This window comes from Lichenostomus cassidix, chromosome 1Aa (assembly GCF_008360975.1).
Source record: "Lichenostomus cassidix isolate B80296 chromosome 1Aa, HeHo_3.0, whole genome shotgun sequence".
Classification (NCBI taxonomy): Eukaryota; Metazoa; Chordata; class Aves; order Passeriformes; family Meliphagidae; genus Lichenostomus; species Lichenostomus cassidix.
In genome coordinates, this window is record NC_139480.1 from 51,648,604 (window position 1) to 51,667,147 (window position 18,544).

The window sequence follows — 18,544 nt, forward strand, 5'->3', positions numbered from 1 at the left end:
TTTTCAGACTGGAAACAAAACTGCAGAGATAATATGCACAGGATAAACCAATGGCCAGCTGACAGCTCAGTGTTCTGGTCACTGGGTTATAAACACTTCCTTGTCCTCAAAAACTGGAAAACAAGGAGGGTTATAATCCCAGAAGGACCAAAACAAAACCTGATGCTTCTGGCTCATAGGCTTGCAAGTCTCTTGTTTAAAGGATAATAAGGACAATAAAAGCAATGTCAGCAAAACAAGTAAGGAAGAAAATTACCACTGTTAATAATTCAGTACTTTACTTGTAGCAGGGAATAATCTGTTTCCTATTCAATGACCTTCAAATTTAATTTCCCAGGAAAGGTAGGCATCCCTAAGACTATATCTTAAAAATTATAAAGTACTTATAACTATCCAACTAAAATATTTCAACTTCTTCAAAATGCTTGTAGCAAAACAGAAATGTTGGATTCAAAGGGCTTAGATAATCAAATACACTTTTAGGAAATGCCAAAAGTCAGGGTGTAAAAAATCTGGTATGTCTAAGAGCTCAGGGATCAAAACCCAGATACCAGCTTTGGGATTTCAAGCCGTGGCTGGAAGAAATTGTTCTTAAATCAGCCAGCCCAGAGAGGACATTTTAAATTGAGATTATATGTTGTGAAGAGGAGGTGTGTACATATATATATTTATATGGGTTTGATCTACTTTTTTAAAGTAAGCATATGACTTCAGATTTAAGCCCACTTAATTTTTAATAAATGGATCACCAGCCTCAGGGCTGCATCCCTCTAATCCTGTAAACATGAGCGGATGCACTTAATTCCTGTTCCTATCATCCCAGCCGAGGCACCAACCCCACAGTGTTCAGCCTTCCTCCTCAGACACTCAGTGTGAGGTCATCTGGAGGCAGGGAGAATTTTTTATTGATGTTTTTGTACTACACCTGCTCAGCTGGGGGAAGGCCAAACCCTCAAGCCCCAAGATGGACCAGGAATACTTTGCTTGCTTACAGCCTGCCAAGATAAATTCCTGGTTTTTTCCATAGATCCTCCTTCCCAGCTCACACTGCTTTGGAAATTGAGTGTGAGATACACTGATAAAAAACACTGTAGCTCTGCTAACGAGAAAAATAAGCTCAGAGTGGCCCTGAACTTGCAAATAGCATCAGTGAGGCTCCCGTACTCCTAATTATTTGTTTAATCACTGTACAGCAATTAAACAGCAATTCCTCCCACCCTGGCGGCCTTTGATGTGTTCAGTGGCTGAGCAGCTCCCCTCAGCACTACATTAGTGGTAAAACATTTCAGGTGATGGGCAGGGAGAGGCACACGTGGCAGATACTCACATGGGCACATCCATCGGCAGCCGCAAGTCTCCTCCACCTTCACAGCAGGCAGGTTGCTGTGGCACACAGGCTTTGGCATCCTCTCACAGTTAATGTGGTGGCTCTCCAGAACGGTGTAATCTCCTGGGAAGCATGTCACAGTGTGGCACTGGTCTGGTAATGTCCATTTATCACCAGGCTAGGGAGGGAGACATGGATGTGCAACAGTTGAGAACAAAAACACAAAGCTTGGCTCACGTCATGGAACTAGAGCCAGCAAGTGAAGTGACCCTGACAGCAGTGCTACTCATGTCAGCCTTGGAAAAATAAATAATGGAATGCAAGGTATTAAGGGCTTCATGAGGATGAGAAAGTTTAAATTAGCAACACTAAGAAGCAGGCTAAAATTCCCAGCTAGAGATAACGACCGACAATAGGAAATATTTTGTTCTAACCACCTAGAGGTAGCTTAGCCTTCCTACAACAGGTATGGAGAGTAGAGTCAACAAAGAACTGCCCTCAGCTTTGCTTCAAATTTCAAATCCTTTCATTTTTATAAGCCACAGATGGTCAGAGCACAGCAGGAATTAATGTTTGTTCCAAACTAGAAAAGCATGGAATATTGTAGTTATTTTATCAACAACTGTGAAACTTTAAAACAGCTCCTCCCTTCCCAAAGGGAAATTCTTCCTTTACCAAATCAGTGCTATTAGATGTACACAGTGGATTTGTAGAGCTAAAAAATTAAATGTGAAATATATTCCCATTTTCCAAAGTCTGAATTTTAAGGCATGAAGATTATGCAGTAATAAATGACAGAGAAATAGATGTGGCCACAGTCTGGAGTGTCTCAAAATTCCTATCTCCAAAAAACTGGGTGACATTTCTTGATATTCACAAGCAGAAATGTGGGGAAGAAAAGAGAATTGATATTGGGCATGGCCATCTCCCATCCTGCCCTTCTCAGTGTAACCATCATTCCCACAAGAGAGAAGAACAAAGGGATAAAATACCTAGGTAACAACATAATTCACAGATCATTCTTTAAGGTGCAAAACAAGAACAGTGACATGAAAGCATTTCTCTGTATCTTGGAGCTATGGGATAGTATCAAGTCTAAACAAGAGCTGCTAGATTTGAAGCCATAAAAAAATTACATATTAAATACAACTTAATTTACTGGACTTGTTTCATATGTTTCAGGACTCAGAGAAGGCAACTGGAAGTTGCTTGATACTTTTTTCAGGCTTATGAGCCTAGAGGAAGCTGTGAAAAACTAACAAAAGGAGCTTTAAGGATGGCAAAACAATTTATGGCAGAAGAAATTGAATGGTTTTTAATTATAGTTGTCTCTCCTACAACTCACTGAAAATGGAGCACCTGGAAGGGTATATATATAGCTGTGCAAGTCTGGCTTCCATACATATTTAATTGGTTTTATTTCACTCTTTAACAGGACATCGATTGGAAAACATCAGAGCTGGACAAGAAAAGCAAAGCACTAATAAAAGCATTAATAAAAAACCTCAAGAATCCTGGTGCAGAGGAAAACACAGGGACTCTGAAGACAAAGAAAGCCTAAATCCCAATTGATATGAAATTGTGGGAGCAAAAGCAGGACAGAAAGGAAAGCAAAATCAGGGTTTCTAAGCTGTGAAGGTTAAGTCTGCCAGGACACTGCAGGAAGCCTCAGACTTCCTCTCTGAGGGAGCTGTGAACCTACAGAGCTGGATGTGCACATTTTGTGTCCTGCTGTGCATCTGCAGGAGAGAGAGCCACGCTGCTCAGCAGCTTCCTTGGCTGTTATCTTTTAGTTTAGATTAGGTTATTTGTTTGTCTGTTCTTTTAGCCAAGAGCTGAACAATCCTAGAAAAGCCATGGTATGGCAGGTAACACTTTAGGAATGGGGGGTTCACCACATTAAATAGCCTAGAAATTCCGATTGCTCTACAGATCAGTTCATGATGAAATATTCCTACTTTAAGACAAGAACCTACATTTCCATTATCACCTGCTTATAAACTTCAAAACAAGACTAGCAATGAAAATTACCTACATTTAAAAAACCCCCTTAATTTGTTGTAACTGGTCTGATATTCTGTCAGCTGGCAAATTAAAACATAAGACCAGTGGTTCTTTACACAACCTGTGTTTGGCACTTCTGCAACTCCTTGGCACTGGACCTGATGTGTACTAAAAACCTCCATGGATTCAAAGAATGGCTGAACAAATTCACAGAGGAGAAAGCTATCAAGCACTACCAAATGCAAAAAGGTGTCACTTGCAGCTCAGGGTGTCCCTCAGTAACACACTGTCCAAGGCTAGGACAGTTCAGGGAAATTTTATACATATTTATTAACATTGTTTTCCTGCCTCCTATTTTTGGCCACACAATACAGACGGTTGGGTGGATTTTTGGCCTGACCCAGCACATTTGATCTGCTGTCCTTCTGCTACTAACAATGACCTTAATCATGAATATTCCTTCTACAGTCACTTCCAGAGTAAAGGTAATAAAAAAAACAAACCAAGAAAAAGTAACAAATCACATTATTCCTGATACTAATAGGATTTAGGCTGAGACTTTTGATCCTGAGAACTCAGATTTCCTCACAAACTGCAAGAGATCAGTTCCCACAATCTCCAGGTGCATGACAGACATCCCACTTGGGGAGCTGAGGCTCCTGCAGTCATTCTCTGAGTAACGCCTGAAATATTATGAAGCTGATATACAAGCCTGTGTTTTCTGAATTAGGGAAGGAAGAGCCTTGATTCTTCCTCCCAGTGGATTTGTGGGCTGTGCTGGAAGAGGGGAACAGAACAGTGGCACCTCAGAGCCCGTGAAGGCAGCAGAGGATGCTGCACCACAGAGAGAGGAGTTTCCACAACACCCTGGAGGCTCCATGGGATGCTCCAGAAGGCAATGGCCTCACAGTGCCTTCTAACACCTATTTTTCCTGGCTGACAGAAGAGGCAACTGAAAATCCCCCTAAAGGCTGCCATTTGAAAGTGTGGTTCATTTTTAGATGGACTGGAGCCCAGTCTGTTTCCTTCTAAAAGCATTTTAGCCAGAACGGAAATTGTGCTTTAAGTTTATCACCCCAAAAAATGAAACCTGACATGTCTGAAATTCAAGTTTAGCCTTCCCAGCACTTATCTAACAAGTGCCTGTGTCTGCTTCTAGGAGCCCACAGGCCTGGACACATGCAGTTTGAATTGCAGAGAAGAATCTGATTCTTTTTTTGCTTTAATAAAAAAGGGTTTTCAAGTTTAGTTTTTGGTTGTGGGTTGGTTTTTTTTTCTTATTTTAGCTGTCAGCCTCAAAGCCATCAGATTATACTTAGAGTGTGATTTAGCTAAAGCCTTTCTGTGTTCTGACCAGCTGATTGAGACCAACCATGCAAGGCAGCTTTGATATATTTCCTCTGTTTAGACAATTCATATTCATTTATTAACCACATCTTTCCTTATAGTCATGTCTTCGCAAGGGAAAAAAATCAAAGGATTATTTTTAATGTACTGGAAATTCAAGATAAATTCTGGAGTACAACTAACCAATCCCTACTAGAAAATATGGCACAAGCTTATGCTAATATTTTTAAATGCATGAAGTATCTCCTACCCTGGAAAACCCTGGCATTTACCTGAGATGAAGAACCTGAACCATTTATAACACCTAGAACATCACTTTCTTAGAGCAAGATCACTTTTGAGATATCAGACAAGTTGACCAACATTTCCAAGCACTTTCTCTGGATTAATGAGAACTTTTGCACAAACACACACCAAGAAACTTGATTCCATTGCTAAAGAGATGATTTCCCCCTAGAGACATAACTATCACACAATAATTACCTTCCTGTAAAATTGCCATAGGGACAAGGTCTTTGCATTTTTAGCAGAAGGACAGGGCTGGATGATGATGTTGCCCCTACACATGCACCTTTATTTTGGCCCTGTGTAGCTGTCCCACAAGCCCTCCCAGCAGGAGATGGAAAATGCATTTTTTGTTGTCAGGGAAGACAAACACTGTCATAACTTTGGGTTCTGCGCTGACTTCAATAATATTCAACACTCTGCAAGATGAGGTGCTGTTACAGGAAGCCTGCTCTGCATGCAGTTATCCCACCAGTTCAAAAGCCAACATTTTCCTCCTCCAAAATCATTCTTAATATTGTCCCATGTTTTTCATTTCAGGTTATCTGTGAAGATATTCATGCTTCTAAACAACCTTTGCAACTTGAAAGCCAGATGGCCAACCCAGGCAATGCACTTACTTTCTTTTTGTTTCCATCCTCATCTATGCATTCTCTGACGGGGTCTGAAACAGAAGCAGACATCTTTTAGCCATCCCACTCCCTCATCCAGCCTTTTCAGTGGTGGCCACCAAAATACACACTGCTTACTTAAAAATTTAGGCTGTGAGAAGTTTGGGGCTTTTTTTTGTGCTGGAGTATGTGAATCCCTACCTGAAGACTGCAGGTATTTGTCCAAAGTGTACAAGAATAAACCACAAAAGGCATAAACTCTGTTGCAGCTGCCATTACCTGGCTTCTGCCGTGACAAGTGTCCCAAAATCCACTGTGAGCAACAATTGGGTGCAATTCTACAGCACTTCTTGTACAGAGATAGCTCTGCCCAGATGGTACTTAAAGGATGAACATGGCTTTGGCTCTGAGGCAGAGTCCAGCCTGACCTCAGAATCTTGTGATCAACTGAGAATATTCCTGGAAACTGGCAGGTAATGAGAATTTGCACCCATGCACACATTTATGAAAAGCAGAAAGATCCATACAGCATAACTAGGCAAACAGCTGCAATAAGAACATTCAAATTCAGTCTTCTTACACTCAAGCATTACTGTGATGAGCATTTTTTCAATATAATCAGTTAAATGGTCAGGGGATACTCACTGAATTGCAGTCTCTATGTTTATGTGCTCTGACTACACTCCTAGAGATATATGGGAATCAATTTCCTATATGTACTATGGCAGGACAAAATCTCTAGGAAAATAAAACACTGATTAGCAAACTCTTTGCAGAACACTAGACTATGTTATCCTATATACACTCTCTGCTCGGTCTTTTCCAGGATAAATAATGTATTTTAAAATCTTTTAGGAACTCTTTTAAACCTTTTTTAATGGTATTATTTTTGGTACACTTCCATAGAAAAGGCAAGACTCCCTCTGCACAAGAAATCCAACTGTATGAGTCTAGAGGGGAAAATTATACTTTACAGATTGTATGAAATTTATATCAAACTAAACAAACAGGGAAAAAAACAAACACAAAATAAATCCCCACCATGGAAAAAAATATAGTTTTTCACCCCATAGCAACGTCTTTACCGTCAGCAAAAGGGAGAGCTAAATTTCTCAAATTTAGATGTTGAAGATGAGATACCTATAGTTCAAGGCTTTTTGAGCTGTTGGAAAAACTTTCATTAAAAATACAAAGCTTTCACCTCTAGTACTGATAGATTATAGCACAGATTGCAACAAGAAAATAGTTACTTGTTCCAAATTCCTGCTCCCCATCTTCTATCTTGGATCAATGTAATTTACAGCAATAAAAATCACATATTTTACAGTGTGAAGAGAGGAAATGCATCTTTAAAAGCTTATTTTAGAAGAAAGGAAAGAAAATGGCAGCTGTTTAAATCTAGAAAATGGCAGCTGTTTGATGCTCTGGAGAGATTTTAAAATGCCAGAAGTGATCCCAGTGGAGGCTGATCGGATATCTCCAAGCTGGGCTGTGAACACTCTGCAACTTCCTCATTCTCAGAGGTCCTTGGCTCTGCAAAAAAAGTCCACTTATTGTAGTGGAGATGTAACTAAGCCCTCGTAATGCTGGCAAAAACCTGTGCAATGACTAACACCATCAGGCAGTGGCTTGTGGTGAGAACGTGGGGATGTTATTGGAACAGGAATAACAACAGCAAGATGAGGGATAAATATCTGTATCCACACAGACCAAGGAGGTAAGAGAAGTCAAATCCTGGTCAGTGTTGAAGCAAGGTTCCTTAGAGGGGGAGTGTTGTCATCTACAAATAAATGAATGCTTGTTTAAAATATTTTGCACTTTTCCCCCCAGTATTTGTTTTCCTGGGAAAGTTAATTCTTTCTTATTTTCCTTTTTTCCTTCTATTTTGCCTGGTTTTTTGGTTTTTTTTTTGTAGACAGACATATAACGATGTGTGAAAAACATATACCTTGGAATCTTTACTCAACATTTCTGAAACACACCCCACTTACTCCTGACAGCTTCAGCTTTCCTGGTGTCCTTCAGTTACTGAGCAGTTCTGATTGATTATCAATATTTCTATCAAGGTGATAGACTGAAAGTTCATGCCTAGGCAGTTCTAAAAACCTCTCTGGAATTGGACTAATTGGAATAGTAGCTGGATGCATGTTGAAAAGACTCAGATGTGGTTTCACACCTAAGCGACACTGGTGGTCTAAGTCAGCATTTGTGATGGTTGTCAGTGGAACACTGACAAAGGAGCATCTGATTGCCTTCTAAAATCAAGAAAAATCATCCTGCCTTTGCATTTTGATGCTTCTGTTTCATTCCAGACTTAAGGCCACAACTATTATTGGACTTACCCATGCACACTTTTTTGATAAATTCATTGTTCAATGTGATCATAGTGGATAAATCTTCAAAATTCTGGAGCTTCATGATTCTGTTAGCTGCAGAGGGCCCAGCTAAAGTCCTTAGTTGCCCTTCATCATATCTGTTCCCAACACCAATTGGAAACAGAGACACCCCTAGGAAAAGAGAAGAAAATATTTGAAATAGACAAGGCACAGGAGCAGATCATTGCTCATGGATGTGGAGTGTTCACCCCTGGAAGTATTTAAAGGATGTGGCACCTGGGAGCATAATTTGAACTTGGCAGTGCTGGGTTAATGGTTGGACATGACAACCTTAAAAGTCTTTTCCAACGTAAAAATTATATCATTTTTATTTTTTCCATTTGCTTCTTAAAAACAAAACCAAACAAAAAACCAAAACCAAACCAAACCAAACAAACAAAAAAACCTGGGAAAAGTTTTTCTCCAACACCTAATTTTCATGCGTTATTGTATCATTGGCTAAAGGCAACTAAGGGCTGAAATGGTGCTGCTCTAATCACTGTGTTAGCTGAGATGAGCTCTATTAGTCCCAAGCATAAGAAGATCATTCATGGGCAACAAAACACAGCTGCAGACTTAATGACAACATCTTCACTCTTTTTAAATGGAAAAAAAAAAAAAAGAAAAAAGATTCTCAATATGCTTTTTTCTTTCTTCAGTTACACAGCAATTGGATTATTTTCAAACTATTTAATTTAAAATAACAGTTAATAGTTGTTATACAGTCCATGCCTTATTCAATAGCTCCCAGAGCAACCTTCAAAGGAAGTCAAAGTTCCTCAGCTGAACACCTGAGGAAGCTGAGGTACAGAAACAACAGCCAGAAAACTTGGAAAAATATCATGCAGCACAATTTTGATAGCAAAAATATATTCCTGTTGAGGTCAGTGCAGAATCTGATCTAAACCTCTAATTATTATGATGATAATTATTACACTGATTATTATTATTGTTTAGCATTATTAATTATTATTATTGGAGTGAACCTTTCAGGTTTCACTGTACTGCAACAGAATTTATAATATTAAATCATATTTCCGTTATCCCTGTCTACCCACAGGATCTTGCAAAACGAAATGCTGCTCATTTGTGACCCCTGTGGAAGCTGTTCAGCCTTAATTGCAGATTGGTCCTGAATTTCCCAGTAAATCCAAGGCATCTCCATGGGGCACCTTTTGTTCAGGTCTGCTCCTTACCACAACACAGTAACTCCAGAACTCACATGAACACACCAGTGTCTTAATTTTCTACCTTTTGTTTCAGTCCATTACTTAAAAAGCAACAACCCTACTTAAAAACAGTGCTAGTGAAAGGAGGTTTACTGTTCATTCTTGCAGCAAGTGCAGCAGCCTCCACAGCATCCTGTGAGCTCCCCGACACAATGACGATGGCGACCTTTGCTGCACTGGGTCTGCCCCCATGGGACTCTGACATGGCATTCTGCACCACAAAATCAATGGCATTTCCTGGGAAGAAATGAAGAGAGAATCAGAGATATAATCGAAAACTCATTGGAGAATGTAAAACTAAATCTTATGTCGCTTTGGTGTGTTACTTTAGTGGGTAGGGAAGGACTTAAAGGACTTTTAACGTCTGATTTATTGCAGCTACATGAAAGATCTCAGCTATTAAAAACCTTCCAGTATTACTAAGACATCCCAACACAGGAGAACCATCCTTAGCTCCATCCCTAGACCAACCCAATCTCTGCAGCGATAGGAACTTTGCTACCTTTCCTTAGCCAGAATAACAGTTATTCTCCTCACTTGAGTATTTACCTTTTCCAGAAGTGTTGCCATCCCTAAAGGGTAGAAGATATTGTGGAGATTCTATTCCTGTTTCCCAACTGCTGAGCAACACTGACATCCAGTGGCAAACTGATCCACAGCTTGGCATCATCCTGAGCTGTTCACACAAGTTGATCTCACTCCTAGAGAAGATCTAGTGCTTCCCTAACTTCATCAGCTTTCCCTGTGGGTGTGACAAGCCTATCTTGCCTCCTCACAGCCAGCAACCTCTCCAAAATTAAAACTCCATGTACTCCATAATATAACTGGGTGATCCATAGTAAAACAAAACCAAAAACAGAATGAGAAAAACCACACAAAACCCCACAGAACTTGCAAAGAAATTCTACCTGAGCTTCCAAATCACAAACTGGCTTAAAAGGGAAGCTGCTGCCCCTTCATTTAACATCTGTGAACACTCAGGCGAATTTCTGTTGATAATCACGGCCTCAGCAAGAGAGCACTTTGTTAGTACTTGCATTTAGACATGTATTTGCACAAATATTTACACTGAGAATCATGATATGCAGCTTTCTTAAAAGCTCCTTTGGGCTTGGAAGTTATCAGGTCAGGAAGCAGAAATGAAACTGGGTGACTGATGTGACATTCAGGGCAAACAGTGACTGGTGAATAATAAACACTTGAAAGAGTATTTCCTCTGAGTAATCTGCAATAAGTGTGGAGCAAAAATAGGTTTGCCTGAGGAATTCACTGTACAACTTAAAATAACACACAAAACCCTGGAAGTCAGACTGTAGATAATTCACCAGCACAGCTCAGTACACCTAAGCACACCCCAACACTTTGTACTTTATGTCTTCTTGCCCCATGTCATCCACAAATTTTCAGTGATTGAAGCAAAAACCCTTTTCCCAAGCACGGAAAACCTTTAGAGATATCACTCAGCACATTGGAGAGTTGGAGAGCTGGCCTTGTTCTTCATCAAGGTAAATGTTAGGCACAGAATGGCACATCAGCTATAAATAACTAAGGATAAAACAAAACACAGCCAATCAATCTGACTATATTCCAAATCCCTGCCATTTCTCTAGGATGCTCACTGCACCTGAAGATTGACTCATTTCCCTTTGGTCCTACAAATAAAAAAAAACTTTTTTCAACTTTCAAGTACATTTTAGGTTAAACTTTTGCACAATAAGAATCACAAATGATTTTTCACTCATTTTTGAAAATTACTTGAAATTTCTGTTTGTTTTCTTTAATGAGCCTTTGACTTTTGTGTGGCTGGTGTTGTCAGCAGCCACTCCAGCTACATTTTTCTTCTTCTCACACAAATTCTGAAAATGTTCAGAAATTCCATTCATATTTGTAAACTGAAAAAAAAGTCATTATTTTTATGATTTCTCATAAAGAAATCAAGTACAGTTTAATAGAACCAGACACTATTTCAAAGGCCCCAAAAGCAATTATTCAATTTAACGCATGGAAAATTTGATTTAGCATAGTAAAAACTCTTTGGATTTCTCCCTTTATTTTGAAGCCAGCTCTAGAGAAAAGAGCCAGGTGTCTGAAGATATGATCAAATGAACACTTTTCTCCTGCTAGAGGGATTCAGCAAGTCCCCATCCCAAGCTGGAAGCTGTCACTTCTCAGCTCTTCATCTCTACATCTCACCACAGAGGGAAATACCAAATCCCTCAGAGGCCACAATAAAAGCTATTGACTGCTAAAAAACCAACCAACTTGAACATTTTCTAACTGTGTGACTGCAACACAACAGAAACCTGACATTTTCATACCAACACAGGAAATATAAATTATGATCCCAGGCTCCACCAGGAGCTCACTCAACCTTGTAAGAAATGAATCAGAAAAAAACAAGCAAGCAAAAAAACCCTGAAGGGCAGTGAATTAAAACAGCTGAGGGGAGATATCAGTGGCACCCAAAACTGGCTTCAAAAAGGATTTGGCACCACCAGTTCAGAAAGACTTGTGTGGGAACAAGTGAAAATATCTGTGAGTGGATGGGAGCCCTCTGATCAGGAGAGCTGCTGGCCTTGAGGGATGGGGGGCAAGATTTGGGGAATTCAGCATAGAGCGCATCAGATGGGGAGAGATCTGAATAAGGAAAAGTGCTATGGGGGACCTTTGCTTCCAAAACCACAGGGAAGGTTTAGAAGAAAGACATTTATACCTTCTTAATCATGACAGCAAGGCTGAATGCTCCTAATCAAATATATTAAGAATTATGGAAAGTTGCGGGAAAAATATTCAAGATTTTTTTTTTCTTGGAGGGGTGTGGGGGAACATTTCTTTCCCTAATGTTGCTTTTATACAGCTGAGCCACATAGAACATAATTCCTCCAAATTTTGAGGCTGAGGCAGGAAAATGTCAGCCTAAATGAGCGACTTTTACTAGAGCTATAAGGAAGCAAAATAATGTTTTTATAAAGTGTTAAGCAGTATTTACTGTAGGGATTGCTCAATCTGCTCCCTGTGACTCTCCTAAACACCCACAAATGCTGAACAGAGACACATTTATGTGATTCTCAGTCCTCTTGCACAGATCACTTTAGTGTTTAGTTAGTTTTTCTCTTCTTTTTTATTTTTTTCAGTTGTTTCTTATGTGAAGTACACGATTTCACGATGTCTGAATGGCCCCAGAGCTGCTTCTTGAAAGGTTACTTGAGCCAAAATTTGCCTGATGTTATTGAATGGCCCCACTGCACAAGCATAGAAAGGATCTCTGGTATAGGCTGCTCCTTCCTGTTCTTCCTATGCTTTCAAATGCTCAGTAGATTTTCATTATTTCTTACTAAAATAATCTCTCTCCTGGAGTTTCCTTATGGTTAAATGATGCAGGAAAGGGTATGCTCTCTACAGTAAGACTTTTGCAGTGGTGGCAACAACTGCTGTCTGCACATAGAGCTATTTTAGAGAGAACCTGCACAATTTGGAACAACAAACACAGAATAAAGATTTCACTGATTTGTGCTTCTACCATAGGGCAGCCAGTGCAAATAAGAAGAAACAGCTCTGCTCTGCTAGCAATGACACTTTTGATGGGTGAATTCAGATCAAGCAAAGGCAGGAAAAGATTTCCAAAGCTACCTAAGAAACTGCAGCACCCAGACTGAGCCATCTACACTTGTCAAGCAGCCTGTGCATTTCCAGAGGCCTAAGCACAGACAGAAAGCCCTGAGTGACCATGCACTTCCCAGGAATTCTGTCTCCTGCACAGCCAGCCACACTCACACACATCACAAGGGGCGGGACAGCACTGCTGATTTTCACAGTGACTGATTTTCATGACTTCATTTGAGAAGAACTACTTTTACTCTATTCCACTCTGGTTCATTATACCACATCCCCGCTCAGAGTCTCTGAGCATTTTCCAATGAGACAGAAACAAATCACTAACGAGGATGTCATGTGGCTGCCTCTCCCATTTCATTTCCCAAAGGCCATGTTCACTCTGTTTATCCTGCAGTTCCGTGTGGCTTTTTCTACACATCACATGGAAGGCTTCACAAAACTTATCTATTTGTATGCAACAATTCATCCCACAATGAGCCTAGAGAAGTCTCATCAGCCATCTGGTATTTTTATTTCTCCAGGCTGAGAAAGCAATCAGAGCTAATCCTCCTGCGAACTATGGAAGTCAGGTTTTATTTCTCACTTTTCTGTACAAATAACTCTTTACAGTCCAAAGACCCTAAAAATCTGTGTATTCCTCAGCTCTTATAGGACCCTGATGCTAGGTGGCTGCCAGAGTAAATGTAGTTCCAGTCCAGAAGAACAAAATTCTCAGGGTATCTGGTGAAAGATGCTGCAGAATAACAATTTTTTACTGAACCCCACAATATTTGAACACTGATATTTGCGTGTGCACTGTTTCCACAGAGCCAATGGGAAATCTGTGATGTTTCAGCATGTGAAAATTGAAGTGGACCTGTCTGTCTGGAATAGAAGATGGCATTTCACAAGTAGCTCTTCAGCTGAGGTGCTGCCTTAGGCAATCCTTGTTCCCTGTTCCCTCTCCAGTCTTGTGCCAACCCAAGTCCCTGTGGAACCAGCATGGTAACTTGGATGAAGGAACTGAACCACACAGAACATAACTCTTGTTTTGCTATTTTTCAACCAGAGGGGTTACACTGGCTCAGCACAGACATCTGGCAAGGGCAGCTACTGAAGTCAGCAGGGGCAATTCTGCTCTTAAATGTCTAATCAACTAACCAGCACTGAAAGCTTAATGATCAAAGTCCTTACTTCTTAATTAATGCTTTGCTTGCTTGAGAGATAAAGACTGTAATTCCTGAGCATTACTTCAAGGCTTCTTTCCAAAATACCTTAAAGATAAACCATAATTTGTGTAACCTACGAACACATTTTAATAGAGACAATTGAACCTTAACAAGAAATGCTACCACAATGACATAAATTGGTGCTTGGGGCCAGCCTATATTCAGCATTCCTTGAGGCTTTTTCCCCCTTCTTGTTTAAACATCAACATTCACAAAATCACTCACCTAGTCTGGTAGGACCTTGCTCCCTTTGCTGGATGGACTGCACCATCTCTACAAGCCTGTCAGTCTCTTGAGGCATGTTCCATGAAATTTCTAGATTATTTTCCCTGGCATACTGGAGAACTGACACGTGAATTGAAGAATTGCCTGAAGCAGAAAATAAACACTTTAAGCAGTGCATGTGAATGAGTTAAAATAAATCTGGAGACATTGTGGTTGTGATTTACATCAGGTACAGTGGTTTTCCATCAGAGTGTGACAACTGTACTTTCAATTAAAAGATCAAAACTCAACTATTCCCAGGTGAAAAAAAAATGCAAGTACTGCTGGGAACAGTTGCTTTTCTATCAGGAGTCAGCATGCAGTATTTCAGCCCAGATCATATGACAGTGATGGGAGAATTTCATTTTATTGATCTCCATCCAGTATTATTCCTTTTCAATTTTAAAATTGTCTAAACACCCTCCTTGTTTTTGTTTGTTTTTTTTTAATGTGCACCTTGTTTTGCACCAGCAGTAGATTGATGCCCCATTTGTCAGATGGGCCAAGTTCCCTGGAGCATTTCATGCCCAATTCCCTCTCTCAGACAGCACTGGAGTGACATGCATGGGACAAAGTGAATCCAGGGAGCTTGACTTGCAAAGGGGAATGAAGAGAAATTCCAAGTTATGCTCCTCTCTGACATCCTGATTATACATTATGTAAGGAGCATGAATAATTCTGTTAATATAGAGTTTATACAGAGAGTTAAAAATATCAGACTTGCAGAATTGAACCAGGCAATATCTTGTTTATAATGATTGGCTGTACTTCTCTTCATGGCATCCTACTGAAGATATTTATGTGTAGGGCACAATGAGCCTTTATTTATGTTTTGTAAAACATTTATGAACACCACCAGCAACAGCAGTTGCTCCATGGAAATGGCTTAATGCTGGATCAAAAAAATACAATTCTGATTTAAAAAAAAAATAAATTTAAAAAATCCACATTTGTTAAATGCTGCTGGGGAAACACAGGATCCTGTGTAGCCCCTGCCATGCAGATGGACTTGGTTTTGGAGCACAGCTCTGCAAGTTCAGGGAGCTTAGTGCTCCCAAAAAGTGTCAGCCATCCCCCACAGGTCAGGAAATAAACACCAAACAGACTGTTTTTTGAATGAGTAATTGAAAATTAAGAATTGAAAAACCTCCACTGAGAAGCTGTTCTGTCCTCTACAAACAAAAGAATACAAAACATCTTTCTGTGTTTGAGCTGAAAGGCAGATCCATACCAATCATAACACTTTCAATAAATGCCTTCACAAAGCTTTTCATTTCCTCAAACTCCGATGGTCCAACATTGGAACTTCCATTCAGAAGAAACATGATGTCCATGGGTTTGTTGCACAGCTCTGAGGGTGAGAGAAAAAAGTTATCTGTAATAACCAAAAGTAGCATCTGCTAATGCTGTAGGGGCAGAAAGGGCAGGTCCACTTGCATTTTGGGAAAACAAAGCAGGATAATAACCAATGAGTGATGAACAATAAGTGACGTCCCTATAATGAAAGCCATGAGATTCATATTCAGTGGGATATGTGGATATTTCAATTCCTGCTTTTCTACTGATTCTGTTTTACTTAAAACAAAAACTGACAGCAGACAATGACAACAAAAAATCCCAACCTAAACCAACAACAAAACAAACAAAACACACAGAATACCCTTCTCACCCTCAAACAAACAAAAGAGAAAAAAGTATGTGAAAAACCCAATGAAGTCTATTCACAAAAGAGAAAATATAATTTTATATTATACTAAGCAGAGAATAACAAGAACAAAGATAGGAGAATGTTTTTCTCTTTGCACTCTCCAACCTGTGTGAAAGCTGCTGTACTTTGCTGACAAAAGGACACAAGGACTTTGAGCTGACAGAAAACAGACTGAAGGGCTGGGCTGCATTCTGCTGAAATAAGGCAGCATCCTCAGCCTCCAGAAAAGAAAAATAGTCCTCCTTGGCATTTGGACAGCAAGACACCAAACCAGATAAGGGAACTCTTCAAATTTCTGTGATGTAAGGGGTAAATGGAAGAGACCTGGCAGAGGAAAGAAGAAATCACACAGAAAATTCATCCAATCTTACCTGTAGTTTCAGTCCAAAATCTCGCCCCACGAGAGCAGCACGACTGCAGCACTAACTCAGGTGCCTCTTCAATAAGTCTGTTGTAACTATCCAAGATAATTGGGTCATTAGGCTGACTGATCTTTCTGAGCTCTTGGATATTGGCACTGGGAGTTATGCCTATGGGAATAACATTGATGCTCCTGGGAGGCCTTGTGATAACGTCAGTGGAAGGACTGGATGACACCATATATACCAAGTGAGGAACATCCTGCCTGCCCCCGTTCACTGATGTAAAGGTGTGTTTGGAAATGTAATCAAGGGCATTACCAGTGTTGGTAGCCCTCCCTCCCTGGTAGGGTATGCTCCTCACTTTCTCAATAATTTCCTCCTTTGACTGCATTTCCCTAAAGGAATACTCCAGGCTGACAGTCTCTGAATACTGCATGACTGTAACATGAATATTTTCCTCTCCCACACTCATTCGTGTGATCACCTTCTCAATGAACTCCTTGGCTTTATTGAAGTTCTCCTCCCCTACATTGTCAGATCCTTCCACAATGAAAGCAATATCCAGCCTGTTAGGAGGGGATTTTTCTGATAGAAGTGGTGGGGATGTGAGCGCCGTAGGGGAAATTATGACACTGGACATGGCTGGAGTGGATGTAGCTGGTAACACAGCACTTTCTTCCAGCCCAAACTCACACAGGTGATCAATGAGGAAATCTCTGTTGTCCATCAGCTCCAGCACATTGCTCACTAGGAAGGCTCTGCTACCTGGAAACATCTTGGCAATGAACTTGACTTGCTCCACCATGACATGTGGCCCAATCCCCACAGGAATTACTGTGATATCTCTTGCCTTCAAAAACCCGAGGATGTCACGGATTTTTTTTTGAGACTTGCTTGCCATAAATATCACTGCAATTTTGGCAGCATTGGTTCTTTCTGCTTTTCCAAACACCTGCAACGCAGTGTATTTAAAGACTTCATAGGCAGAGGCATCTTTATCACCTGTGTATTTTATGTTCTGGACAATTCTTCTCATCTGGGAATTTGTTTTGATATCTTTAAGGTTAAGATAGATTGTGGGACCAGCCCTGTACACTAGAATTGACACTCGGATTTTCTTCTGGGAGATGTGGAGTTTTTTCATCATGCCGATTATGAAATTCTTCAGCTGTTCAAAGTCCTCCTCTGAGAGTTTACTGGAGCCATCAATTAGGAAGGCCAAGTCCATCATTTTGCTGCATGAGTATTCACTGGCTGGTAGCTCAATGTCCTCCTCTGGAATAGGTGTTGTCAGTGTTAGGGTGTTCTCCATGGGCTCACAGTCTGCACAGGTTAAGTTCTTCCCTTCGCACAGGCTACAAAAATCATCAAATCAAAAAAATCATAGAATTTAACTGTAAAAAGCAATGCTTGTAACAACAAGTCATCCACACATAATAAAAGAATGCCAATACAAAACCAACCATCTCAAAACCACAATGAAAACTAAACAAGACGTGAATCATTTCTTTTTCCCCACCCCAACTCCTCACAAGGTATTGCACACCTAAATCCCCCATGTTCCTGGATGTTTGTTTAGATCCAGGAAACATGACAAATTATGAAGTGTTTGTCAGAGGAGCTCCTTATATCAGTCTTTGGCAGAAAGGGTAAAATCTGTGTCTGGAAACTGCCTAGGAACCCACTGAGCATCAGTAGTACAGCAACTTACAAGCCACTGGTGGACTGAACTGGCTGATCTGGTTTGCTTCACAAGGAAGCAAAACAGGAGGCAAACTGCAGGCAGCTAACACCAGGTAAAATCCTAGAGGAGAAGAGATGTTTTATCCCTGATATGAGTCCGCAAACTGTGCAGGAACCAGGTTTACACAGATTTTAACCTTACTGAAATTAACAGCATTTTTTCTACCCCTACAATGCCCTACATTCCTGGTGCGGTTTTCTCCCTGACTTCATTTTGGTTTGGATACAGCTTTGGCACATGCTTATCTTGCATTGTTTCTTATATCTCTTCTACCTTCCTATTATTCACCATTATTTTTTTTTCAGTCCAGTTTCTCATATTAAATGGTTTATTTCAACCATAGCTGCTATCTCTTTTTAGTCCTATGTCTTCCCTCACCATTTCTGCTCACCTCCATTAGTACATTTTCCCCTTCCCCTTTCCATCTCAGCTCCCAATCCACTTCCCCGCCTCCATCTCTGCCTT

General features: G+C 40.3%; 1 protein-coding gene across 1 annotated transcript in view; it reads right to left on the bottom strand.

Moving 5' to 3' along the window:
• The window catches only part of VWF (von Willebrand factor), a 108,074-nt gene that overhangs the window by 27,269 nt on the left and 62,261 nt on the right, over positions 1-18,544 (bottom strand). The window contains exons 28-34 of the mRNA XM_085048938.1: positions 16,345-17,690; positions 15,497-15,616; positions 14,227-14,370; positions 9,272-9,415; positions 7,917-8,081; positions 5,584-5,627; positions 1,328-1,505 (exon numbers count right to left, since the gene is read on the bottom strand). Of these exons, the coding sequence (XP_084905064.1) occupies positions 1,328-1,505; positions 5,584-5,627; positions 7,917-8,081; positions 9,272-9,415; positions 14,227-14,370; positions 15,497-15,616; positions 16,345-17,690 (2,141 nt within the window). The remainder of the gene's footprint in view (positions 1-1,327; positions 1,506-5,583; positions 5,628-7,916; positions 8,082-9,271; positions 9,416-14,226; positions 14,371-15,496; positions 15,617-16,344; positions 17,691-18,544) is intronic.